General features: G+C 40.1%; 1 protein-coding gene across 1 annotated transcript in view; it reads right to left on the bottom strand.

The window, feature by feature from the left end:
• Window positions 1-455: 455 nt before the first annotated feature.
• TFAP2D (transcription factor AP-2 delta) overlaps window positions 456-22,798 on the bottom strand; it is a gene marked incomplete at both ends in the record, with an annotated part of 46,532 nt that continues 24,189 nt past the window's right edge. The window contains 5 exons of the mRNA XM_083349290.1: window positions 456-675; window positions 6,725-6,838; window positions 11,093-11,234; window positions 20,497-20,615; window positions 21,080-21,245. Coding sequence (XP_083205416.1) covers window positions 456-675; window positions 6,725-6,838; window positions 11,093-11,234; window positions 20,497-20,615; window positions 21,080-21,245 — 761 coding nt within the window. The remainder of the gene's footprint in view (window positions 676-6,724; window positions 6,839-11,092; window positions 11,235-20,496; window positions 20,616-21,079; window positions 21,246-22,798) is intronic.

Below are 22,798 nucleotides of genomic sequence, written 5' to 3' on the forward strand. Positions count from 1 at the left end.
AGGTGTTTGTTTGTGTTTCATCCATCAGATGGGTGGGGTGACACAACTTTTCCCAGCGGTACAAGTATATCCCATGATGATGTATTTTCATGATCCTGAACAGCCTTCTCGAGTCTAGAAGTGCCAGGAAAATGTGCATTGGTGTAATGTTTGGAATGATTGAATGAATGCATGTGCGCACAAACACGCACACGCACACACACACACAAACAGCAGTTTCAAGAGCAACACTTAAAAATGGGTAGTCTCATCACATGGTTGGTGTCCTTAGAGTGGTCTGAGTTGGTGGATATTTTACAACTTTTTTCTTTTCCCCCATTCACTTTGGTCCGCAGGAGTGAGATGAGATATACAGGCATATATAGATATAGTTAGATAGATATATGTGTTGTTGTTGTTGTTGTTTTTAAAAAATTACAGCAAAGTTCTCTGGAAATAAATTCTGTCTGATGTTGCTAGTCTGTCTTTTCTGTTTTGCCCTCTTTCACTGCTGCCTCTGACGTTTTCCTCAGTGGGGCTTTCTCTGAGTTGCTGTGTCCTTGGCCGGATTCTGCTGCTCCACCATTTTTGTGCGCTGTGTGTTTTTCCAAGTAGTTCAGCATTTCACTTAGAACAGTTTGGAAAGTGCTTAGGGCAGCACAAATCGCAGGAGTTCCAAAACCATGAGTAATCAAACTGTAAAGCAGGCAAAAAAGAGAAAAATAGGAAGAGTTTACTATATGTATATATATATATATATATATATATATATATATATATATATATATATATATATATATATATATATATATATATATATATATATATGCATAGGTTGTTGTTTTTTTTTGGATTGCCCGTATTTGGGCCGGCAAGGTGTTCAAATATATATATATATATATTGCTCAAAAAAATAAAGGAAACACTTAAACAACACAATGTACTGTATTTAATAGTAGGATGTCTTCTCTTGTGTTCCCTTTATTTTTTTGATATTTTTTCATATATATATGAGATAAATGATAGATAGATAGACTTGCTACCAAAATATTTACTTATTTATTTACAAATTTATAAATTGTCCCCCCCCCCACAAACATATCCAGGCAGATATGATGTCAGTGGAGGTGCTGTGAACTCCAATGCAATGCAAGTCTGCATAAATGCACTCTAAGAAATTCAGCGTAAATTTCATATGGTTACTAATGGACTTACCTCCTCAGGTGATAAAGGGTATGTTTCCATGAAATAAATAATCCCCACCCTCAAAGTAGAATGGGTTTCATTTATTTTAGACTTAAAGGGTGCAAGTAGTAAATATTTGTGAAATGAATATTGGCCACAGCTGACGCAGAGTCTTCAAGCAGGAGCTGTGAGCCCAAGAGAAACCCCAGCTGATGCACCAACTCTGATTTGGGGAGTATAACCTCAGCCAGAGTTGGCAAAGCGCTAAATCAACCTTGTCAGGGTTAAGCCAAAGCTGTTTCTTCCCCATTCAGCCACCAGGTACTGGGAAAGCAGCCCTGAGATGGTCAGACAGTGAAATGTATAATTTACTATCATTAGCATAATGGTGATGCTTGATCCTAAGCACATGTTGACCTCTTCATAAACATGAGGTCCCTGCCTGCCTTTGAAACAGCTTGTAAACCAAAGTAACTAATTAATTGATGGTGATGACAAAAATGATCTAAAAATTAATGTAATAAAATAGCACAGGAATAGTAACCAAAGCAATAAAGAAAGAAATAAACCAGCTAATCTTAGTCTTGATTAAATTCTGGAATGTGGTAAGGGAAGAGGCAGGCCTCACTTCTAAAGGAAAGTTATTCCATAGGGCTGGGGTGATGCAACAGGGAATGAGATGTAACTAAGAGCTTCTTCCAAGAGAATCACACTGAACATGCTGATTCTGCTTAGAGATGGGTGTCCAGCAGATACTGAGGCATCGCATCATATAGATTTTCATATGTCAAAATGAGCTTCTTGGGCTGCACCAGAAACAGTGTGTAAACAATGGAAAGCCCATAGCATCACATGCTCTTTGCAGGGAGCACCTGCCAATGAATGGACTGCTTTCAAGGCTCCTCGTGCACTGCAGTAGTCCGGCTATGAAGTAACCAAGTTTCTCTGTTTAACCATAAAGTAATGTTTGTAAGCCACCAAAAGTCACCCCTAGATGAGATGGGCATCACATCAATCAATCAATCAATCAATCAATCAATCAAATAAATACATAAATAAAAGAAGTCTTTTGTCACACTTGTGAGATCCTTTTGCCTCAGGTATGACTATTGGCACAAACTGGCACCTGGCCATAACCTCCATCTTTCTATCCAGTAGTCTGATTCCAAGAGTACCCAAAGTAATTGATCTAATCCCTCAGTGCTAAGCCTACAGAGCTGACAGAGAATCTTGATGAACAAACAGTAGCTCCATCTTACCTGGGTTCATTTTCACTCTATTTTGTCCTATACAGATCTCTTACAGCCTCCAGGCAAAATTTCCATAGCATTATCCATAAGACCCAGAGTGGTGATGCACAACTGGTTGTTAGTGCAGTGATGATATTGAACTGATGGATGACTTCCCTCATTGGTTTTATGTAGATGTTAAACAATAGGATGAAAAGCATAAATGCTTTGGCACTCTTACCAGTGAGGGACATAATGCATCAAAGTGATGCACAAAATAGTCCTAATGGCCAGGTGAGATATTTATTTCTCCCTGAAAAGTTGCTGACAACCTGTTGGTTGCATCCCAGCCTAGATGTCTGCATTGTCATCTAGAGGGAATGGATTGAAAGCACCGCAAATGTTGCAGTTTCCAGAAAGTCTTTTCAATTGTGGTAGAATAGAAATAGGTTAAATAATAAATCATATTCTGCTTAAATGTTGCAGGGAGAATATATGGAGCATTTTTGTAGTATCCAGTGGCTATCCCCTTAAAAATGTGTGGCCTCTTTTCCAGGAAACCAGCTGATGAACCAAGAAGAAGCCTGTGGTCTTCATGACTCTGTACTGCAGCCAGTCCTTTGTGGATGAATCTAAGAAAAACTTCCTGGACTGGATTTCTTAGGGCTACTAGATTAGAGCAACAGACTGCCGGTTGATCATTTGCTGCTAGTAAGAATTTGTGTTTTCCTTATCTCTAATGATCATCCAGATTTGTGCAACCAAAATCTAGGAGCCCTAGGCTTTCTCCATTCAGAATTATCTCAGGAATTGCTGCCAGAATTTTTTGAAACTGTGTTGATGGGCCACATTGGCCAATATACTGTATGTTCCAAACGAATGAGTGCATACTAGGCCACTATCATTCCTTTTATAGAAATAGCAAACTGATCATCACTTGACTTAGTTCTGGGCAGAGAAGGCATCCCATCCTCAGACAGTGCCATTAAATATTATCTTTTAAAAAAAAAGCATTTCAACTACTTGGTTACGCTGAAAGGGTTCAATGAGCCAAGCAAGTTCTCAGCATAGGTTAGAAATCTACTCTTCCCTCTGGATAAAACTGAGATTAATTATAGAGAAATGAACTCAGTTTGTTCATATTTGCCAAGAATCTTCAGGGATCTTAAAAGAGAAAGGGAGGGGGTAGTCAGGTCTGTTGCTAGTCTTTTCTAGTCATTATGCAGTTTTCTCAGAGCTTGATGTTATGTTTTAATGCTGTTCTTTCATGGTATGTCAAGGCAGCCAAACTGGCCTCAAGACTTGGGCTCTTCTTTGACAGCATCCACAAGGCATCTCACATCCTACCCCACCCTCCCACCCCCATCCCTCAAGGCTGACACAATTTAGTCTTCTGCAAAGGAAATACTTTCATTTTCCACAGAGAAGGGGGAGAAGAAGAGGAGGAGGCCATCTGTCTATCTCCAGTTTCCAACCATGGCCAAATCTGGGCATCGCTAGCAGCAGAAGTTATCAAATATTTACAGCATACTGTGGCTGATGGATGATGCTCAAAGAGAGTCACATTTTTCTTTGCTAAGCCTTGCTCGTATGAAAAGCATCTGGCCCCAGGGATGGACCATGTGATTTCGACAGCGCCTACCTGCACACCATAGAATATCTTAAAAGATAATTGTAGTGTTTCATCTCAGGCCTCAACTTCGGAGAAACTACCAGCGTTCTATGGAGTTGACGAAATGGGAATCTACAGTAATCCACATGGGACAACACCTTCAGATTTTTTTTTAAAAAAAATTGCAAATAGCCTTTTTAACCAGCTGCCATTTTTTCCACTCATCACCTAACAATCTTTAGATTAGTCTTTAGATTAATTACAATTAAACCAGTATAAAACGTATTGTGTCTAGTGGAACAGCAGGGACACAAAAAAGGGCACGATGAGGCGGCTAGAACGGCTCCATCTCAGACTTGTCCTTTTTAGCTTAGACAAACAATGGGGCAAAAAGAGAGATGATTCAGGTACATGAAAGCATGCATGAAATACTCAGGGCTAACGGTAAGACAAATAATACAGTATAGATGGGATTAAGTTTTTCTGTCATAGAATTTAGGGTTTTCCATGGAAATTAAATTTCAATATTGAAAAAAGGAAGTAGGTGTGTAAACACTATGCTTTAGAAATATGAAATCTGATGCCAATCCCTGGTAATGGCTACTAATTAGGATGGCTTCAAAAGGGGGAATTAGAAAATGTAATGGAGGAATTAGAGAGAGCATTCCTTGAATATCAGCTGCTAGAAAACCAAAGCAGAGAAGGGCTATCATTTTTTTTAACAGTGCTTATCAACTGCTGGAAAATATTTAATGGGCCATGGTGTGATGCATAATGGCCAATAAATTGATCCAGTTGGGCTCTTCTTTGGTTTTTAAGTTAGATAGTCTTGTGTTCATAGCAGGCAACATATACCTTTGCAAAAAAATTAGTTACTATGAAAGCCTATGTGTTTAGAAAACAAAGCACAGGCATCTTTTTTCCAGGCATTTACCCAGATGTTGGAAGTAAAGTCACAGTAAACTGTGCAACCTGGTCATGTGGCTACTAATGGGAATCCTGTCCTCTTGATATTCTCTTTGGCAGAAGTCATAGAAAATTATTTGTCTACCTAGTGTTTTTGTGTCACTCTTGCAACTGCAAGATGAAGGAGGATGAAGAGATTATTAGGAAGATTTGGCAACTAGAGCTCATAGTTATTCTTGTAGTACTACATTTGATCTTAGCCAAAAATTCTACAGGCTGTTATTAGAATAAACACATGAAATTCAATTAAATCAAGAAAAAAAAAATGGGTGTTCTAAGGATAGTACTTATATTTCTATTTGTTTTGAAGACAATATAGTACATAATAATTGGGGGAAACTTACATGCTATTATAGGGAGATCATATTCTGTGTAGACTAAATTTAAAATTGTACGACTTCTAGAATTTACAAAATAATTGCTAGAAAAATCAAGCCTATCTTTGCATCATAGAGTAGATACAAGATAATGCTTCATATGTATTTGCGCCAACCATGGTACCATTCCACCATATTTTTATAACTGATATCTGGGAAAAGCTAAGCAATTTTTCTCACATTATTCTACTTAGGCAAAAGTGGAATTGTATTTGAAATAGAATGCTCTTTTAAAGGCAACAGTGAAAGTATAAGTTAATATTCCTTCCTTTCATGCTTCCTTAGGATGAGACATCAAGTCTACATCTTTTGAACAAGAAACATTTAGTTCTTTCAAGGATCACTAGGGGGCACCTGACTGCTTATTTATAGAAAAACTGCAGTCTGGGATTAAAGGAATAATCTGGGCAATCCATTATGTTACTGTAGCTTTCCTCAATTGTGTGGTCTTCATATATGCCACAATCCCATGCATTTTGGGGTGCTTCATCTTTGAATGCACCAACTTGAGGAAAGCTTCTTTACTGAATCCTAGCCTATGTGAGTCTGAGGGCAAAGTTTTGTGTTTCTCTGAGAAACAAAACCTTGTGTATTCAACTAGACAATTTTATCAGTTGAGATAAATGAAGAATCAAAAAACCCCAAGGAGACTGACCATACTAATTTGAAAGAAATATAATATAATGATTTCACACATAAACACAACCTTATTATTAAACCAATGGAGCATCTTCCTTCATTAACAGCAGAGGAGTTTGAAAAGCTTTCATGGTCCCAACCACAAAACTTCTTGTAAGATGTTGGATAGATCCTGAACAATGTTAGCTGTCCCCTGGATTGCTTCTCTCTGGAGTATTCTCTCATTTCCTCATCTTTGTCTTAGAACAGGACATGTGCAAGAAGACACAAAGGTCTCCTTCGCCATATCCCAAAGAGCTATGCATATTGTCACCCAGTGAACAAAGATTAGAAAGCAGTGAAGTGTGCACTTCTTCAGTCTTCCATACTTAAATAATGAAAAAAATTATTCAGACATCCTCATACATGCACCTGATCTGAAACTAGCACATACATATTACTGATAATTGCTCAGTCTTATTAGATCTGTGTCCTTACTGCTTTATTCAATAGGGATTATAGATGTGGGCACATGCTGAAAGCACACTGAAGATGCCAGAAGCTGGCACAATCCTTTTGCAGCACACCAGATTATTATTTATGTATATTAAAGAGCTTTTATAAAGTATAGCATAGACTATATATGATCTCCATATATACAATACATTGCATACTTCTGCACAGAGGAAGTACTTTTAACACTTCAGAACTTTTTTTTTTATAAAGTTACTCCATTAAATAGATTTTGGAGGTCATACCTGAAATGTGTTAAATGTCTCTGAATATCCAGATCTAATATTGGAGTAGGTCTTGAGGAGCCCAAAGGTGACCTGTCCTGGCTTAGGAGATCCTGGAATTCTTTACATATTTGCCTAGAATCAAAATAGATGCATACTCATTAAGGTTACTTACCATGTTCATTGAATAAATACTGTAAGTTTCATACCATGCATGCTTCCCTCAGCAAAATTATACCAATATATAACTAATAATGCTAATACTAATATTAATATAGTAATCGTAATCATAATCATAATAGAGTTAGAAGGGACCTTGGAGGTCTTCTAGTCCAACCCCCTGCTCAGGCAGGAAACCCTATATCATTTCAGACAAATGGTTGCCCAGTCTCTTAAAATCTTCCAGTGTTGGAGCATTCACAACTTCTGGAGGCAATGTAAATTTATGTAAATTTTTACTATAAGAATGAATTGCACTAGACTAGAGGCAAAAGAATAGCAGAATAGCTGACTTTCTTCCTTTGTCAGTGATTGTTACAGGAAAAAATATTCTGGATGTCCTAAAACATTAAGATTACCAAGAACAAGGTCTATAATTTGGGACGCCACAGAAGTATGCATCCTTAAAAAATTTGGCAGCTCCCTCTGAACCCATCCAAAAGTGGCCACTGAACTGTCATTTTTTAATGTGCCAGAAGGCAAACATTATTAAAGAAGTGGGGAGGAATCATATCAATTGTGTTGAATTAAAAAAAAAATCAAACTGAAGTTAATTTAAAGAGAGTGCCCTGGCCGTGCTCATTCATTGTCTTGGCTCCATTCACTTTTTGATATGTATTCATCTTCCCCTCCTCTCCCCTCCCCTCGCCCTGGTCCTGAACCTGCTTCTCAAGAGCCAAGTAGGACTCTTGGCTTGAGAAGCATCATTCATAACTGGTAAGTTACTGGGCGGGGTTCACCAGAAAAGATTGTCTAACTATCACAATCCACACCCACACCCGCACCCTCAAATGGAGGCATTCTTCAGCCAGAAGCCACCAAGACACAGTCTGGATGGCATCCCATAGATTTCTAGTCTGGCAAATGACTTTTCTCATCCTTTTCATTATTTCCTCTTAAAGCTGTATATTCAAAAAAAAAGAATCAAATTAAATAGGATGGGGTATTACTTTGAAATGAAAGCAGAACCCATGTAGATTCTGTTATTCCCATCTTGAAAAATTTACAGCCTGAGAAGCTGTAATGGCACCAGCTAGAGTGAGCGAGCCTTCCTTCAGAGGTGGCAGATTAAGCAAAGCTATCTCTCTCCTGGCAGAAAAGGCTCCCCTTGAAATGGTTCATGGCCACATATGCAGATGCACCAGTTGGCTTGCTTTTGTCTTAGTAAATGTTTTAAGATTCTGTTTGGTCACGGCAGTGTGACTGTTTTTTTATGGCTCCTTTGAGAAGCTACAGAGCCCTTTATAATAAGGCCAGCTTGCCTCTGGTATGTTTGTGCATTTTAGAAATTCTGATTGTAATGTCTGCATGTGGCCTAATAAAAAGGGGAGGCTTGTTTTCTGCCACTTTAAGTCAGTTTGGTGATTTTTTTTTTGGATTGTGGCATGCTGATATAGCCAAAGGGGATCCTTTGAAGAGAGGTTACACATCAAGTAGAAAAGAGGTTTCCCTTTCAAAGGAAACAGAAACCTTGCTACTTTCATGAAACCCTTTGATAGTGTATATATTCTTTGCAGTAACCTCCTTCTTGTCACCAGGTTTCAAGTCGTGGCCACCGAGAAATACAAAGACATGCCTTAGTGGACATGGCTGTTCTCTGTCCTTGGGTATAAGCACATACTTAGAACTAGTGCAATATAATGTAGGCAGCCTGATTGATCAACAAATTGGACTGGATTCTTGTAAGTTAAACCCTATACAGTCCGTAAGAGCACATAAACCTGCTTTATGTCATATACCTTGAATGGTTTGTGGATCAGATTATAATCCTAAAATGAACCACAGAGTTGTGAAGAAGCCACTTTAAAGTCCCTGTTGCAGCCAATGGAATTACCTGAGTCTTTTGTTTATATGCCAACAGCATGACTTCATTCAATGCAACTGATATATTTTATCCACTGTACTACAAAAAATGATGAATTAGGAGATGAAATACATCTTACTATATCCCATAACTTAATACAAAATTGAATGGAAAAAAATATATAAAGCAGACCTGGAAATATTTGTTTGAATACTGTATGTTCTCAATGAACAATTTGATAATCTCTAGAACTGAGCTGAGAATTATCAGTAGAATTTACCTGTAAATCAAACTAGATTCACATCTATGATTAAGGTGATTTGATTATTACATTACTACAGAAAGCATGTATGGAATTTTTTTCCCCCAAGAATACCTTCTTAAATCCAGAATATCTGTGCACAGTTTATCAATATTTCTTAAACTGTTTGACAAATGCTTCATTTACATAACAAAATAAGAACTCCATTGATAACAAATAATTGATTTCTATGTTTTATTGCAAGAGCAAATTGCTGTAGCAGCAGCTCAGTTCTCTGGTTCATGTCCTTGTTAACTGCAGAATCTAGAATTTGTTCATGTAACTTGCTGACATTAATGACGCGCAAAATATTAGCACTGAAAAAACTTGGCTTGAAGTTCAAACCAACTGCTCCAATTTTACTAGAACTGTTTCAAATATTCCAGAAATATTTTATTTTTATTTTTATTTTAATTCCATTTATATCTCGCCCTTCTCCGAAGACTCAGGGCGGCTTACAAACTTACATATTACAAACCTAAATGAGTTTCAAGCTCATAAAACTTTTCGAATGATCAATAAGTATTGGAACACCTGTGATAAGGATGGCACAATCCATTTTGAACTTGAAACAACTTTTGTATTAAATAGGCTTTGAATCCCCAATCTATATCTATGGGGAACTTTCTGAAGGTGAATTCTGACATCATTTACCCAATTTTTATAAATAAAGCTTTAGCTTTCTCAGAAAGAAAGAAAAGTGACTCTTTATGAATCAACTGTAACAGGATAATGATGATATAAGAGCACAGAACCATCCATCATTTGACTGTGATCCATTAGATGGTTGATGATTCTAGTCATCATCAGCAAATTTGTGAGGGGAAAAAAAGGTCTCATTCTCTCTTAATTGTCCTTTGCCATCCAATTAGCCTAATGAAACAGTAGAGGTAGAATGCTGGATGCAACTGCATTTATTTACCATGAAAAGAAAATCAAGAGAAAGAAAAGGAAAGCATTTCTACACTTAAAGATAAGGAAAAATACCCTGCCAAGTGATTTTATTTATTTATTTATTTATTTATTTATTTATTTATTTATTTATTTATTTATTATTAATTGATTTTATATACCGCCCTATTCCCGAAGGACTCAGGGTGGTTTACAGCACGAATTAAACAATACAAATAAATACAATTAAAATAGAATAGTGGTCCTCAAGGGCAGCCCCATGTAGAGAGCGTTGCAGTAGTCTAACCGGGAGCTCATGAGCGCATGAGTGACTGTGCGTAGGGCATCTCGGTCCAAATAGGGTCGCAAGTGGCGCACCAGGTGAACCTGGGCAAAAGCCCCCCTGGTCACGGCTCCTATATGATCTTCCAAACTGAGCCGTGAATCCAGGAGGACGCCCAAGTTACGAGCCCTATCAGCGGGGGGTAACACCTCACCCCCCCATCGTTAACAATGGACAAAAATGGCTCACCCGAGATGCCGGTATGCACAGCCACTCAGTCTTGGCAGGATTGAGTCGAAGTCTGTTTCTCCCCATCCAAACCCGAACCGCCTCCAGGCAACAGGACATCATGATGAGGGCATCACTGGGTTGGTTCGGAGTGGAAAGAAAAAGCTGGGTATCATCAGCCTACTGATGATACCCCACCCCGAAACCACGAATGATCTCACCCAGCGGCTTCATATTTGGCGTCCTATACTTGACATTGTTGCATAGACCTTTCAAAATGTTTTCTTTTGACTGCCAATATATTATTAGAAATGATTTATAAAGCATATCCCTTGTCATATTTCTTTCTCAATAAATCTCAATCAATTCAACGTGAATTAATGAATTAGTAACTATGGTCAGAATAGCTACCACCGATGCATACTTGACTACATTAAGGTATATATGAAGGAATGTTATTTTATGCATCCTTCTGGGTCTGTGCACACCTTAAAGTAATACAAATAAATTTTATCTTCTATGCTTTCATTTTTAATTATTTATTTCGACTTGTTAAATCCACCCAACTTCAAGACCATTTGCGTTGGAGGCCTAGTATAGGGTTAAAATAAGTAGTTAGCTTCGAGACTCACGTGTGAACAAAGCAGTGTTTAAACAACTTACTTTGTTGCTAGGATCATTTTTTTTCTTGCTGTCTGTTCCTTCTGTTCCATGTGTTGCCTGGCGAGATGTTCTCCGACTGCCTTGGCTGGGAATTCAGTTTCACAAGTGTAGCCAAAATCCCTGGCCAAATGCAAAGCTTCTCCTATGACCAAACAAAATAACTCTGATTTTAAAAGCAGCAGGTATTTTAAGTGGCTCTTTTAAAACCTTGGTTAGTTAAAAAGACTCTTGGTATTTGCCTGAGACAAATGATTTAAGAATATCACTGCCCACGAGAAGACAACCCCCTCCCCCTTTTAAGATTCATAGATAGCAAGGAGGAAAACCAGTAGGAGTTCTTCTCACTAGGAGGTTTCACCTGAACACAAAGAAATGGAGTTGATCTCTTAGATGAGCTATTGCTGCCATTCCATCTCTTCCAGTGCTTACAGTCAGATGGAATGAAAACTGCTAGCTAAAAGCTAAGAGAGGGATCTAATGGAAGTTGCCCAAAGAAGGAAGTGAACTTCTTTCAATCACCTCCCAGAGAGAATAGGATTTGGAATGCTCGTTTAGTAACTAGAGAATTAGAAACAATTGCCTCCTCCCCAGTTGTTACCACATTTCTACTGTATTTTCCTACTACTTTCTGTTACTTTTAAACACTTACAAGCACTCTGTGTGTCTGTGTGTCTTGTCACTGCTTTGCTTCCTTTGGATCTTTCATGTATTGTCTGTGTGTCTTGTCACTGCTTTGCTTCCTTTGGATCTTTCATGTATTGCTCTTATGAAGTGTCTTTATTTATAAATAGGCCAACGGCACAGAGATGCTGGACGATTTGCTCAAGTTGTGCCAGTGGCTTGACCAAAAACAAATCCTCACCTCCAAAGCCAACCTTGAGCTACATGGTTTTCTTCATCCCATCACCCAGGTGTCAGGCATGTACTCCATGCCTTGATAGTCTTTCTTGAAAATTGAAATCCAGTTTTGAAGAAGCCAATGCACGTTAGAGGAATGCCATGTGAATATCAGAAATGGGTGAAGCAACTATATGCCAATGTTAGCTTCTCACCATTTCTTTCTTATATAAATTGGATGAATTTGATATTTCCTCAACTTTTCATCTGTGTGACTCAAATTCAGTTCATCATACTCAAGATTTGTTTAAGCATTTGTATTTGTTTTAATGTGTATCTCTCCAAACAATGCAGTTTTATTTGCATAAATATTTATTTGTTCCATTTCTAAAGCCGCTCATCTCAAACAACTGAGCCTGGGCAGCGAACAATCATAAAACAATTAAAAACAGTTACAAAATTAAATATATATGGCAGCCAACAACAAAAAAAGTCATCATGGATGTCAACACAACCATAAAACAGGACCCTTCACACACTTGGGGCCTTAGGCCTGGGCACAAAACCAGGTCTTCTTATAAAAGGCCAACAGGGTTGGGGACAGCCTCAAATCTGAATGGAGAGTGTTCCAGAGGGCAGAAACTGTGGCAGAGAAGGCACATCATCTAGTCTCAACCATCTGACATTCCTTGGCTGATGAGACATATAGAATGCGCAGCCTAATTTTAGCATTTTGCCCAGCCCAAATTAGCATTCTACCTAATATACCCAATTTATTTTATTTTATTTATTTATTAAATTTTTATACCGCCCTTCTCCCGAAGGACTCAGGGCATGGGTCCGGATTACCTACGGCAACACCTGCTGCCGGCGTCAACCTCCCTCCGTCCAGTGCGCTCCCACAGAGAGGGCCTCCTCAGGGTGCCACCGGTCAGAGAATGTTGACTGGTGGCCCCCAGGGGGAGGGCGTTCCATGTGGGCGCGCCAGACCTGTGGAACCGGTGTACAGGGCAATAAATATTAAAATACGAAATACAAAAGTTAAAAACATTAAATAATTATGCCCGATATAATACATCAGTTAAAATCCATGTTAAAACCCCAAACCCCAAACCCATCAGACCAGGCCGGTTTGTTCAAATAAATAAGTTTTTAGATCACGTCGGAAGGAGCGCAGGTCGGGGGCCATCTGGAGCTCAACCGGTAAGCAGTTCCACAGGTCTGGCACGCCCACAGAGAACGCCCTCCCCCTGGGGGCCACCAGTCGACATTCTCTGACTGGTGGCACCCTGAGGAGGCCCTCTCTGTGGGAGCGCACTGGATGGAGGGAGGTTGACGCCGGCAGCAGGTGTTGCTGTAGGTAATCCGGACCCATGCCATGTAGGGCTTTATAGGTCATCACCAGCACCTTGAATCTCACCCGGAGGGCAACTGGAAGCCAATGCAGCTCATGGAGCAGAGGTGTAACATGGGAGTATCGGGAGACCCCCAACACAACTCGCGCGGCTGCATTCTGCACCAGTTGAAGCCTCCGAGTGGTCCTCAAGGACAGCCCCATGTAGAGAGCATTGCAGTAGTCTAAACAAGAGGTCACGAGCGCATGAGTGACTGTACGCAAGGCATCCCAGTCCAGATAGGGCCGCAACTGACGCACCAGGCGAACCTGGGTGAAGGCCCCCCTAGTCACAGCTCCTATATGATCTTCTAAGGAGAGCTGTGAATCTAGGAGGACCCCCAAGTTGCGAGCCCTATCTACGGGGGGTAAAAACTCACCCCCCATAGTAAGAGGTGGAATAGTCTGAATTTCCCAAGATGCTGGCACGCACAGCCACTCAGTCTTGTCAGGGTTGAGTCGAAGCCTGTTCCTCCCCATCCAGACCCAGACCGCCTCCAGGCACCAGAACATCACGTCAAGTGCATCACTGGGGTGGTTTGGGGTCGAAATGAAAAGCTGGGTATCATCAGCATACTGATGATACCCAACTCCAAAACCACGAATGATCTCACCCAGAGGCTTCATATAGATGTTGAACAGGAAAGGCGAGAGGACCGACCCCTGAGGAACTCCACAAACGAGAGGCCTCAAGGTCGACATCTGCCCCCCTGCCAACACCGACTGCGAACGACCCAGAAGGTAGGAGGAGAACCACTGCAAAACAGTGCCTCCCACTCCCAACCCCCTGAGACGTCACAGCAAGATACCATGGTCGATGGTATCAAAAGCCGCTGAGAGGTCTAATAGGACTAGGACAGAGGAACAACCCCTGTCCCGAGCCTGCCAGAGATCATTCACCAGCGCGACCAATGCCGTCTCTGTGCTGTACCCGGGCCTGAAACCCGATTGGTATGGGTCCAGATAATCAGCTTCCTCCAGGAACAAAGGGAGCTGATGCGCCACCACGCTCTCAACAACCTTCGCGAGAAAGCGAAGGTTGGAGACCAGACGAAAGTTATTTAATACAGCTGGGTCCAGGGCAGGCTTCTTGAGGAGGGGTCTCACCACCGCCTCCTTCAAGGCGGCGGGAAAACTACCCTCACTCAAGGAAGCAGTTATCACTGCCTGGAGCCAGCCTCGTGTCCCATCCTGAGCCGCATAAACCAGCCAGGAGGGGCACGGGTCCAACAAACACGTGGTGGAGCTCAGCTTCCCCATCATCCTGTCCACATCTTCAGGAGTCACAGGATCGAACTCCTCCCAGATAACATCAACAAGACTGCCCATGTCCTCATCGTCAGACTCTGCCCAGTCGGAGTCCAAACCGGTCCGGATCCGAGCAATTTTGTCCAACAGATGTTGACTAAACTCCTCGGCATGACCCTGCAAGGGCTCCTCCCTCACCTCCTGATTAAGGAGGGAGCGGGTCACCCTAAACAGGGCAGCCGGGCGATTATTTGCAGACGCGATGAGGGTAGCAAAGTGGTTAGACCTTGCCGTCCTCATCGCAGCGAGATAAGATCTCATAAAAGACATTAGTCACAATCGGTTGGATTCGGATCAGCTGGACCTCCAACAGCTCTCTAGGCCCCGTCTCTGACGCTTCATCTCCCGGAGCTCCATAGAAAACCATGGAGCCCACTGGGATCTGCACCGGGTCAAGGGCCGCATGGGTACAACTCGGTTGAGTGCCTCCGTGGCTGCCTTTTCCCAGGCTTCCACCAGGGCATCGGCCGAGCTGTGAGTGAAAGAGGCAGGTGGGGGACCCAATTCTTCTAAAATATTCCTACCGCTGTGTATGTGTTGATACATTTGATTTCTATCTTACATGCATTTTTAATGGGAACATTTCATGGCAAAATTAAGAAAATGTGTGGATTTTTAAGTCTAACATAGCTTAGGAACTTAGTTATAAAGGTGAAATTAGAAAACTCTATATCTGAATGCAAGACAAACACATTTTGATTTTATCTTAACACAGTAAGAGGGGTGGTCTTGTGATCCATTGACATATAAATATGTGAAAGAACTTTATTCAAGAAAAAGCTGCTGACAGAACACTTAAACAACATTTACTATTTTAAATGCCTGCTGGCTTGGGCTTATTTGATAAAATGGTGGTAATCTTGGGGAACCGCCAGTTTGATATCTTAATCAGGAACACCTCTGTAATGTATCATGAAACTCAGTTCACAACAGACTATGATCTTACTTGAGAAAAGATGATATAGGATGCATTCAGCCCAAAGTCCTAGAAGAATAAAGCTTGGCTATAATGACTAGAAAGAGGTTTTATAATAAATAGTTACAAAAATAATAAAAACAATGAGGAGCAGAATTCTTTTCTGAGATATTGCTATCCTAGATCCAGAGAAGCAGCCACATAAAGAAAGAGTGATCGGTGAACAGGCGCAAATCCAGTCTCTAAAGCCCAAATGGTAGGAAGACATTAGACCTCTCCAAGAAAAAAAGACCCTTTGAAAAGTTGTAGGAGGGCAGTGGTTGATGAGTGATGAGCAAGTAGCACATCATGATTTGTGGAGAAAAATTGGGTTCTTCTTATAAAGTTGGGGGAGACCCCCAAGGAAGGACAAAACAAGACACCGATGGAAAAAAATCCCTTTGTCCCCCTTTCTATTTTCTAGAATTGCTATGGACACCGCTGGTCCCTTGCCAAAGTCAGCAAAAGGAAATCAGTCTATCCTTGTAATTTCTGATTATGCTATGAGATGCCCTGCAGCAATTCCCTTCTGCAGTTACCACAAAAGTCATTGCCAATGAGTTGCTTAAACTGCTCAGTAGAGTGGGTGTACCTAATGAGATTTTCACAGATCAAGCCCCAAACTTCCAATCTGCTTTGCTAAAGCATTTATATATAGCACTGGGGATATCTAGCAGGAGAGCCCACAGACAGATGGATTAACTGAATGATTGTATCAGACTTTGAAAAACATTCAGAAACTGGAACGTGTGCCTTCCTTATATAGAAAAGAGTCACAGGTTTTCCACAGAAATCAGCCCTTTCGAGTTGCTGTGTGGAAGATAACCAAGAAGAATCATAGATGGGGGAAGGACAGTTGGACTAAAAAAGTTCCTAATAAAGTTCTCAGTCAAAGAGAAAAACTGCAGAAACTAGGTGACAAGACAAAGAACATCCAAAACTACTACTGACTATGCAAAATGCAGGTATGATATAAAAGCCAGAAACAAATCACTAGAAGGGGCAGACAGAATGTTGCTTCTGTTGCCTGCCAGGAATGTAAAATGCATTCCACGAAGTGGAACCTGCAAAATAGACTTGAGGGTGAAGAAACCACAGTCTGTCATGTCAACCAGTGGATTGAAAGAAAGTGCCCAGTCTAGAATGATGACCTCATAAATTGGATTATTCAGCAGAGCAATTATAAACCTGCTTGTCACACGCACTCGTGCCCAATGCATTGAGACATGGGTAGAACTCAGCTTAATTTCACCACAAAAAGCAAATCTAAGAAGACTTCAATGATATTTTTTACAAACAAGCCAGCCACTACTATATTAGTAGAGCTCAGAAACAGAGGTAAATCTTATCATATTTCAGAGATGCCCTGAAGAAAGAAGAAAAAATAAATCTGTTCTTGAACCATCTCCTAATAAAATGGTCTTCACCCATAGTGTTAGTTCGTAAGTCAAAAAAAAAGAAGTTAAGTTTTGTGTAGACCTAACACTTCTTAAGCAAGCAACTGTTTCATAATTAGCCTGGCCTAAGAATAAACAATCTAATAAGTAACATACAGAAAATACTTATTTACTTTGGATTTAAGTAAAGGCTATGGACAAATTGCTCTCAAGGTAACTCCCAAAGTGAAAGCTTCTTCTGTGAAGGCAGTCTTCATTTTGAAATCACAGCTGGGAGCCACAACTCAGCCATTAAGCAGAATGGTTTTACTATTGTGAATCCATGATTTCACATATGATCTTCAGCTTTCCTTTGCTTTACAGACCAGCAAAGCTTATAAATATGAGGATTGGTTGCAAAAGTACATTTTCATCACCAGTGTACTTTAACTGCAAACTGTCACTGTATAAGGAATACCTGTACTTCATATAATAGAACTCCTACAACTCTCCAGAGACCAAATACTTCTAGGCCAAGGAAAATGCTATGAACCACATTTGAATGATGTTATTTACTGCAGAAGAACATGAGGAACATTAGCCAATTATTTGAGACAGTCAGTGTGACTGACTGTGGGGTCTGCTTTCCGTCTATATAGAATAGCTTGCCATGCCAGTTTTGGTGGGGTGTTGTTTTCTCCTTGGCAATTCCTTGACTAGGGTATTGTTTTCTGCTTGTAAAGTTAATCCCTATTTATTTACATGTTAGTTGCTAAAGAGGATGTGCTCCAGTTTTTTTTCTTGGCTTTTTTATTGTCTATTTTGAAAGTGCATAAATATGGTTTATTTCTATGTGTCTGTTGATGGCTTATGTCTTATTTAGGTTACGCTACTGACTTGATGTCTTACTTAGGTTATATTTATAGATTAACAAGAAGTTAAGATGGAAGAGCAGAAAGTGCAAACTGTTCAACAACCTCCAACATCCAAGATGGAAGTAAGATCTTCCCCAGAGTTGTGGGGTTCTATGGCTGATTAGTATCTCATTTTTAAAACGAAGCAGGGATATTTTCAGTGTGTGTGTAGAGTCCATGGCATCAAAATGGTGAATGCAGCTAGGTGATCAAACCCCTGTCTCTTTTATGTTTGTGTACATGATACATATGACTCACCTTAAAAGGGGAGGGTCATCAATCACCCAGTTGTATTCACTATTTTGATGCTGGATATCCCTGCTACAATGCAAAAACTCTCTACTTGTAATCTGGAGGCAGCTCAATAAAGTTCACTAAACTCCCAAGTGTAAACAGGCATTTCAAGATTTAAAGAGAGCTTTGTGTAGGTGTGTTAAGAGGAATTTTTCTTTTGTTCTGTGCATTGAGGCTTCTGATGTGAGGTTGAGAGCAGTGTTAATGCAATAATTTTAGAACGAAGTATATTGAACCTTTTATCTTTCAAAAAGTTCTTTACCAAGGGAAAAGGGGTATGTGGGATCAAAAATTCACAGCAATCACAGTTCACAAACTTCAACTTTGGTTAGAAAGAATGAAATACTCTCAACAGAGTGGCAAACTGGTATTTGACACTGTAATCATACAAATTTGTTCTGCTGCATTATTCAGGAAAACAGCACCTAATTGCTCATTTCTGCCTAGATAGGGAACTGACCTAGAGATTACTATCTATAACAGAAGTACAAATGAACTTTGTGAAGGCCTCAGAAATAATAATAATAATAATAATAATAATAATAATAATAATAATAATAATAATAATAATAATAATAATAATAATAATAATAATAAACAAATTCACTATTAGTCAATTGCAAAAGGCAGCCTTACAAGGAACTGCTTCTATCCTGCGATGATATCTATAATACCATCAAACATCCACATCTGCCTATCCCAGGTCCTTGGTAAGGACTCGATAGGTAAACCAAAATGCCAAATCCAGTCTGAACATCTAGCTAACTGTGCGATGAATAATAATAATAATAATAATAATAATAATAATAATAATAATAATAATAATAATAAGAAGAAGAAGAAGAAGAAGAAGAAGAAGAAGAAGAAGAAGAAGAAGAAGAAGAAGAAGAAGAAGAAGAAGAAGAAGAAGTTGTTTGTTGACTCATCCTACTTGCCCGTAGCCACCATATCACTTTGTACTGGAATGGAAGTAGTGGCTGGCAACCCAGGTGAACTTAGCTATTGATTTATGGTTAAAGTTATAAAAAATGTGCTGAAGGTTTGTTAAAACAAGGAAAATCTGAAGAAGTTTGCAGAAGATAGTTGATGTAGAGAAAAATGCTAGAGTTCTACAGAGGATGACGATGGCAATATACTATCTATCCCTGTGCAGATGGACAAAGGTAAAGGATAAAAGTCAAACTATTTTATCACCCCCAAGAAAAGCCAGCTAATAACCTGACAAATGATCTTGCTTTGCAGTATAAAATGCAAATGACATTTCTGTATGATCAAGACTTGAGAGGAGGGAGGAATTCACAGTGGAACCCCAGTGTAGTTAGTTAAGTTTATCAAGTGAGGCTAAGAGAACAAGACTTTTGATGCCTACAAAAATCTGGAGTTGTGTGCTGAGCTTTTTAATCAAATCCTAAGAGCCCATATCAGCAACAATCTGATTTGTGGAAAAGGCTGAAATTTTAAAACACTTTTTCCCAAGCCATAGATGTATTCTTATTCTCCTGTCCTCTATGAGAAAGATGGAGACAATGATGGAGAAACACAAGACTCCCTTCTCTACTCTCCACCCATTCTCCTGCAAAACTAAAGCTGCAAAATTGCTATACATTATTTCTTGTTTAAAATTGCTTTATCTTTTATCAGTTGACCCAATTGGATGCTGTGATGAGGGACTGAAAAAAAAGCATGCTATCTTACTGAAACAAAAGTTAGCCTTACTGCTAGGACAAAACATCATTCTTGAATTTTTCTTTCTCAATTGCTCTTATAAGAAAAACACATTGGTTCCTAAAGAGTGTCTCTCGTATATAGGTTAACTGATAATCCCAGTAATGAAAGTGGATAATATTCTTTAAGCTGCTAAAATATAATCTGAGTGTTAATTTTGTTTCTGTTCTAAATCCTAGTTTGGAGGATGGACATTGGTTTATTCCTACATATTGCTTGATACCGTACATGTAGACATGTGTGAACAAAAACTTTCGTTTGCCGTAACAACTATTTTGTCAATTAACTTTTGCAATTGCATGCATCCTGCTAAGGATTTACAATAAATATCAGCATGACTCTATTAATTTCCAAATTTCTCCTTCTTTCCCCCATCCCACGTCATCCTCTCTCCAATTATTTCTCTACCTGACACAAAAGTTTAGAAGGGGTTACTACAGGAATCTTCAGCAATCATGCCACTTATATTAAATGCCTGATTCCTACAGTCACTTTGTCTAAGTGATTTTTAAGAACCTTCTCATTTGTTTTGGAATACTCAGAAATGTAACTCAGGAGCAGAAGGCGAAAAGTCTTAACATCATGGTTAGAATAAATCTCACCTTCCACCAAGGATGTCAAGAGGGTGACGTTAGCTGCTTTTCTTCTCCCGGCAGGTAGATTGAGGCCCAGCCTATCCAATTTCTCTCTTAAACACCGCCCTCCATTTTTGGATTTTGCTCTATCAGGAAAGAAATGTGGAGAAAGGTGAAGACAATCTTCTTTTTACCTTTGCTGGCATTTGTTTTCAATTATTTGATTATTTACAAATAGCCCCAATCTCTGCTTAAGAGCTGCATGTTCATAGTTTGCAACTAAATATCTTTTCTTCTACAAGAATAATTAAAATGGAACAATAAGCAAGGATATGGATGCTGTTCTTCCATCTTCTAATGCAGAGGTCCCCAACCTTTTGGCCACCAGGGACCGGTTATGTGGAAAGAGGTTTTTTTCCCCCCACAGACTGGAGGGGGCATGGCTTTGTGTGCTGCCTGCATCCTGTGGATGGGGCCTTTCCTTGTTTATGTGGCCAGGTTGCTGGCATGCCACGGGCCCAGTACTGGTCCACGGCCCAGGGATTGGGGACCCTTGTTCTAGTGTATAGATCTTTATTTGGCCTGGTGCCCTTTGCTTTTTGTTTCTTACCTTCTCAAAATCCCTCCCAAAAGAGAGGCATTGAGACATTCTGGTGGAGACAATCGCCTTTTCACTTCTGCAATGGTCACTTTGTATTTGGAAGTGGAGCTGAGTAACGATAAGCGACCAGGAACTGAGCAAAAGAGATCCGTGGGATTGACGACACACGTACCACCTGAAATGGAGATTAAAGTACATTATAAGAGGTTCAGCCCAAGAACCTGTCAGCTGAAATGGTACTGATGACACTGAAATCTTTGCCAGTTTTATTTATTTTATTTTATTTTATTACATTTATATACCGCCCTTTCCCGAAGGACTCAGGGCGGTTTACAGGGTAATTAAAAAACCAAGATACAAAAGTTAAAAACAAATTTAAAAAAAAATATTTGTCCCTGTATAAATAAAACCCCAATTAAAATAAGATTAATCCTCAGCCTGGGCCAGAGAGCTCGAAGAGCCAGGTCTTCAGGTCCCGGCAGAATGAACGGAGGTCGGGGGCAGTCCTCAGCTCCACTGGCAGCTGGTTCCAAAGGGCAGGCGCCCCCACTGAGAAGGCCCTATCCCTGGGTGTCGTCCGCCGGCAATCTCTTACCGGTGGCACCCTGAGAAGACCCTCCCTGTGGGAGTGCACTGGACAAAGGGAACTTGATGCCGGCAGCAGGTGTTCCCTCAGATATCCCGGACCCAAGCCATTTAGGGCTTTATAGGTCATCACCAGCACCTTGAATCTCACCCGGAGGGCAACCGGAAGCCAATGCAGCTCACGGAGTAGAAGTGTTACATGGGAGTATCGGGAGACCCCCATCACAACTCGCACGGCCGCATTCTGCACCAGCTGAAGCCTCCGAGTGGTCCTCAAGGGCAGCCCCATGTAGAGAGCGTTGCAGAGAGCGTTATCACTTTCAAAAGCACATCTCAATAAGCAGAATAACTGAGACATTTTTAAAGTACAAAAGTAATTCATAATTCATAAATAGAGATACAATTTAGACTTGGGGTGGGGATTTTTATTTCTTCTATAGTGAGTCCCTATAAAGGAAAGCCGCACACATGTGGGCTTCCATTTAAAGTAACTGCTGGTATCAGAAGAAGGGAGAAAATGCTGGCTGGGAAGAGATGTCTAGCACACTGCAATATCCACAATAAATTGCAATTATGCCCACATAATGCCATATGCAGAATGATGCCATAATCCAAATGTTCCTGTTATAATTCTTGTGTCTCAGTGTCTGGTGCAAGCCCTTAAATTGTGAGATGTTGTCACACACTGTGTTATTTCTTCTCCTCTTGTTTCCATAAGCTGTAGACCTAAATTTCCATATGCCTGTTTAAAGGTTGTGGCACACAATTCCATGGCCCTTTAGATTAAAAAGAGACCCTGAGTGCCCTAGTCCATACATCCATCCCAGGCCTGCCTTAGCCACCAGGTGACCCTGGGCCAGCCTCTCTCTTTCAGCCCTAGGAAGAAGGCAAGGACAAACCACTTCTAAAAATCTTGGTCCAGGAAGTTGCCAGGAGTCAAGACTGACTTAAGGGTCCATCTTTATTATGCCATTTCTATCTGTCATGCTTTTGCACCCAGAAATAGCCTCCTTTTAAAAATTCAATCAGTGTTGTCGACATTTTGAGTTATTTCAGGAAACCTTTGAGATATGAAGTGACTGCTTTTTATTGGTTTGGAAGTGTGTGATGTTGGTCGGATCAATTTTATCTTTTTTATTTTAT

Source organism: Vipera ursinii, assembly GCF_947247035.1.
Source record: "Vipera ursinii genome assembly, chromosome: 1".
Classification (NCBI taxonomy): Eukaryota; Metazoa; Chordata; class Lepidosauria; order Squamata; family Viperidae; genus Vipera; species Vipera ursinii.